Source organism: Carcharodon carcharias, chromosome 1, assembly GCF_017639515.1.
Source record: "Carcharodon carcharias isolate sCarCar2 chromosome 1, sCarCar2.pri, whole genome shotgun sequence".
NCBI lineage: Eukaryota > Metazoa > Chordata > Chondrichthyes > Lamniformes > Lamnidae > Carcharodon > Carcharodon carcharias.
This window is the reverse complement of record NC_054467.1, coordinates 44,469,090-44,474,940: the sequence shown is the minus strand read 5'-3', so window position 1 is coordinate 44,474,940 and position 5,851 is coordinate 44,469,090. Positions and strand designations below refer to the sequence as shown.

Here is a 5,851-nt window from a genome sequence, read left to right as displayed (position 1 = left end):
TGGCGGGCACTCTGCTCCCAAAGCCTTTCTGCACCATTTGCCCTCTTTCCTGCCTCCCAGCCTGTCGCCAATGGCCCTGGAAAACTTTTACCATCGAGCACCCATTTCTGGTGGAGCTTTTAACCTAATTAAAAGAAATATGTTAACTCGTGGAAAGAGGAATATCATATGAACGTGTCCAGCTTGTGTTGCTGATTTCGTTCACAAAATACCTCAGTAATTTTCCACCACCAGCTGCCAGTGTTTGCTCTCCACTGGGTCTGATGACTAAATTTGGCAGAAACAAATATCAATAGTTCAATAACAATTAAATATTAATTTATTTGCTTTAAACATAACTTCATTTGAATATAACATTAAAGTTTACATCATATAGCCAGTGCGTTCATTAAAACTTTTTAAAAGATTTTCTATGACAATTCACAGCCACTTTGGCCACTATGGGTTAAAATGAAAGCAGCTTTGCAAGAATCCTGGAGGAAATAGATTTCTTCTGCAAATAATTTTTCAAATAATCCATTTAAAGCTTTTTTTCTTAATTTTTAAAGTGATATTGTTTACATGCATGGGCTTGTTTTAAGCTTTTTAATCTTCATTATTGGCATGTTTGTATTTCGCAACTTCCTGGGAAATTCCTGCTGACGTCATCTCATGTCTTGAGTAACAGTACTCTGGTTATAAATAGAGAAACAGGACAACGAGAAGTTAGATACGAACTTCAGCCACAGAGCACAACAACAAGAAGAACATTAAGACCATCATACAAGCAAAAGACAATGAACAGCAAAGTTACTCTCGCCATCTTGACTCTCTTTGCAATTTATGTGGCTTCCACCCAAGGTAAGAGCTAATCTGACTTCATAGTTGCACAGCAATTATACAGAACCTAGAATCTGTTTGAAAACATTTATATAACTAGTAGAGTTATAGGTAAATGCAAATAATACTGATTAAGATTCACATTTGAAATTGTAGTTGTCAGTGAGTATTATGAAACAATTAGTTGTTAATCATAGACTGCACAGGCTAACTTTAGGGATCAGTTCTATCGTTTGTAACTTCAGAAATGTGTTCTAAAGTGTTCAGGGATAGATTTGTGATTTTTTATTGTTACTGAGTGATTCAGCCACAATTGTTCCATTTTGCGAACACCATCATCACAAAGGCTGCAGTGGTTCAAGATTAGCCCACTACCACCTTTTAAGGAAATTGGTGATTCCAAATAAATCTTGCCCTGCCAGCATCACCCGTTATACATTGTGATGAGACAATGCTGTTCATTCTCAAACCGTTAGGATGTGGCAGCCTTAGACAAATTAATTAGCAGCTCTTCCGACTTGGACATTGGATAAGGAATAGGCGAGTGAATGACCCCAAACTACAATGTGCACCAAGATCAAAAGCAGAGGTAAACTTATGTTGAAGGGCGTTTTTAACCAAGGGTGTTGAGTAAGGCAGAAAAGGAAACAATGCTCCTTTAAGAAAAAATGTTGCCTTCGGCTTAAAAGGTTTCAAGAATAATAACTCAATTTTAGCCAGTGGTTAGGCAGGATTTTATTTTTATTATTTACCAGGCTGGAGTTCAGTTGAAGTCAACAAGATTTTCTATAGGTGTAACTCAGCATTTTTACTAACTTAGAAATAGAGCAGTTTACTAACTGTATCTTGCTTTCACTCAGTACAATTGCTAATCATTCCAGCTTTTGGACAATTGGAGAAAAACAAATGTGAGGGTCATGGTATCTAATTTATATAACATGGGAGCCCAAACCACCAGAGTATGCTATTAGAAATCCAGACATTAAGAGTGAAATTTAATAATTCATTGTGAGGGTCCACTTACAGGAGAGGTCAAATGTGCTAACCTGTAAGAGCATCTAATATAGACCTGAAATTTGCCAAGTGAATACTTATAGCCTGAGAGGTCTAATCTTTGGCTGGCACCCTTGTTTCAGTAGAGAGAAATTTTTAGGGTGTCTGCTACCAGTAGTCATCTATCGCTTTGTCTAAGACTATCTATGCATCTATATGAAAAAGACATTTCAGCTTAAAGTTATAAATACTGACTTTCTGTAACCTGTTCTTTCCATAGCTGCATCTCTCAGACACGCAGGAGTGAGCTTGCGCTGTCAATGCATTAATACAATTTCCAAATTCATCCATCCAAAACACATGGAGAATGTTGAAATTATTCCAAGTGGCCCACACTGTTCAAATGTTGAAATCATGTAAGTTTTAATAACTGATTATGGAAAAACATACCGTGTACGTGAATAATGCTTACATAATTTGTAATGATAATTTTATTGTAAGTAGGCAGCAGAACTTTAAATAATTGTCATATTTCACTTCTTTCAGTGCAATCCTTAAAAATGGTTCTCCAGTGTGTCTGAATCCTGAAGCCATTTGGGTGAAGAAGATCATTGAGCTGATGACCAAACGGTAAGTTTCAGATGCTAGCTTGCAATAAAACAATAGATCTATCTTAGTTCTCCAAAAATTAGCAAGGCATGCAATGGGAATAAAGGCACCAAATATGTAAGGTACGGGTTTATCTTCTCTGTCTGGGTAGTAATCCAGAAGAGCAGATTGACTGCATATTAGAGAACCTATTTGATTTTGGAGAATGAAACTCAGGCAGATTCCATAAAAAGCTGGTGATCACTCCACCAGGTAGAGTCCATGTGGTAAAGATGAAAATCTATATCACTGAGTTGACAAGCTATTGATAGAATTGTAGTTAACCGTGGGAGGACCTTGGAGCTGGAGAACCTGAAATGACATATTGCAGTGCTTACCCATATTCTATTGGGCAAGCTGTAACTTAGTTTAAACTATTATTTCTGCATAGTGTTGAGGGAGAGAACTATCAATGATTACAGGACTTTTCACTTTAAACCCCAGTGAGACCTTCCTCAAGTATTTCATGAACACCTCAGAAAGCAATGTATACTGTAACTTTAGCAGTATATCTTCTGTGGTATGAATGTAATACTGATCCATTTCTCACACACCCTGTCCCATTAGGTTATGTACTCTGGGGAACTCGTTTAATGCCAAATAATGTCAAAAGCTGGCACAGAGTTTCATTGCATCTTACGTTGTTTGATTTGAAACAGCAGTAAACCTTAGGAATTATCACCAGTTGTAAATGTGTTTTGCTGATCTCACTCAAAATTTTTAACAGGAGAAAGGGTGATATTCTTTCAAAAAAATGACAAACTGGTGAACATTTTGTTCATTATGCTGTGGCACCTGAGCTCCAAGGGTTTGATTACGAGAAGCGATTACAGAAACTGGGCTTGTATTCCCTGAAATAGAGAAGTTCAAGGGTAAATTGATTAAGATTTTTAGGAATTTGAAAGGAATAGATGGAGTAGATAAATAAACTTTTCTTCTCAATTGGGAGCGCTACAACAAGGGATGTAGTATAAAATCAGGGCTGAGCCAAGAGAAAAGTTTGGAAACATTTTGTTGCACAGAAGGTGGTATTCTCCTACCCAAAAAGCAGTAGATGCTAATTCAATTCATGATTAAATCTGAAATTGATCTTTTTTGCGAGACAAGAATATAACAGGAGATGAGGTCAGGACTTGCAGTTATAGTTAAGATACAGATAAGTCGCAATCACGTGGAATGGCGGAACTGACTGTTCTTATGTTCTGGAGTAGTTGTGTATGAAACAATATTTAAGACATGAGTTTGTGAAATCGATTACTTTCCTGAATATTTTTCTCATATATTCCTGCAATATTGAAAGTAATTTTTATTTGTTTCTGTATATTTTATAGTTCCAAGACTGATGATGCTCAGTAGGAGGACCTCAATGGCTGAGTACCAAGAAGGTGACACCTATCCACAATGAGACTCTGTACTATCACCGACATTTACAGAATTTTAACCATCATGTTCAAGCCTGTCGTAAACTTGTAACATCGCGGGACTGTCTGACTGATGTAAAGCAATGTATTTACAATCACATGAGGGGACATGTTGCATTACATTTACCATTACATTTTTATTATCCCCTTAATTGGCTGGCCAGTGTGAAATGGTTTCTGGGCCTGATCGTGGGTGTGGTCGGCTTCCCAAACGCCCCCACCTGCCCCCACCAAGCCCGCACACCAAGGGCAAAATTCTGCCACTGCATTTAAATAACTGGACTGTGTAGACGGTACAACTTTGATCCTGTTTTCAAATCGGCGTACACTTGCTGCCAGATTAACGTGTCAGAGTGTAGTTACTCACTGGAAATGAAGCTCACAAATTTGACGTGGCATTTTGTCAGTATTGTAATTTTGATTTTTATTGTAATTTATTTGAGTTGCAATTTATTTATTCTCATTGATATTTATGCTGTCCTAAAAAAGTTTAATTCCCTATGTATTTATGTTTTGCCATGAAAGCATTTGGTAAATTTGTTAACACGAAAATGTGTGTGAGGAAATAATCTGTAATTTATATTTATTATAAATTGATAAGACATTTTTATTTAAATAAAGCAAGTATTATTTTCTGTATGTGTTTTACAATATCAATTTTTGGTCTCCCAATAAATCATTGAGCTTAACTGAAATGAGTAGACAACGGAATGTTAGTCGGCAATTCTTAGCTCAATGGTAGCACTCCCAGCACTGAATCATGGGCTCAAACCCCATTCTACAAATATGAGCATATTGTGGGCTGATACTTTGATACAGCACTGAGGAAGTGTTGCACTGACAGGAGTGCCTTCTTTCTGATAAGATGTTAAACCAGGGCCATGTCTTCCCTCTCATGTGGACATGCAAAATCACATGGCAGTAATCACAGGAGACCAGAGGAGCTCTCTGGTTCCCTGGCCAGTATAAATCCCTCAGTCTAAAATAGGGTCGGAATTATACGGCTCTTCTCACTAGCAGGATCTTCTCATTCCATCGAAGTCAATGGAGGTTTGAATGGCTCACCACATGTTCCACCCTTCCCCCATGGCGACATGTCCATAAAATTTCTCCCAAGGTGTTTGGTCATATGTCACATCTCTATTCGTGGGAAGCTGGGTCCATTTTGGCTGCCACATATCCCTACTTTACAACACAGACTATACCTGAAAAGTAATTCATTGGCTAAAATGTTTTAGGATGTTCTGTAATAATGAAAAGTTCTGCACAAACGCAAGTTCACAGTATGTTAGCCTAACTCACATGAATTATCCTTCTAACTTCATCATTCTTTCCAATCTATTCCTCATCCGTAAACTTTAAATCGCTAGATTCTGGAAAGGCTCCATCAGACTGGAAAGTAGCAAATATAATGCCTCTATTCAAAAAGGGAGGGAAGCAGAAAACAGGAAACTATAGGCCAATTGACGTCTGGAGCATCATTTTCAGATCAGCGAGTGGGGACAGGGCCCACTCGCCAATGCGTAACATGACGCAGGGTGACGTCGGGCATGCATCTTGGCGTCACCCCGTGTTAGTTAGATTTTCACTTCATCGGACGCACAGCTGAGTTAGCTGCGCACCCGCTGAACTGCCAACGGCTTATTATGGACATTAGAAAGTTAATTACTGAATTTAATGGGCCAGGCGAGGAGGCCAGGTGGCCTTTGGAAAATGCATGAAGCCTTATCCATCGGCGGGATGAGGTTTCATGTAAGATTTAAAATTTCACAAACAATTTTTAATAAATGTAATGGACATGTCCCAGCTCATGTGACAGCTTCACATGCGGGGACACGTCCTTAAATGTCTTTCTCTCTTTGATTAGGTTTTTAAAAATAACACTGATCTCCCCGAGGCAGCATATTTCCTCAGGGAGATCGCTGCACTCTTTCACACACATGAACGAAAGAGCGGACTCCCTGCTCAGG

The 5,851-nt window shown here is 38.4% G+C and overlaps 1 protein-coding gene across 1 annotated transcript; it reads left to right on the top strand.

The window, feature by feature from the left end:
- Positions 1–682: 682 nt before the first annotated feature.
- LOC121279748 (interleukin-8-like) lies at positions 683–4,517 on the top strand. Its single transcript, XM_041191025.1, has 4 exons — positions 683–840; positions 2,093–2,228; positions 2,359–2,442; positions 3,792–4,517. The coding sequence occupies exons 1-4, from the start codon at positions 777–779 to the stop codon at positions 3,814–3,816; spliced, it is 309 nt and encodes a 102-aa protein (XP_041046959.1). The 5' UTR covers positions 683–776; the 3' UTR covers positions 3,817–4,517.
- Positions 4,518–5,851: the final 1,334 nt, after the last annotated feature.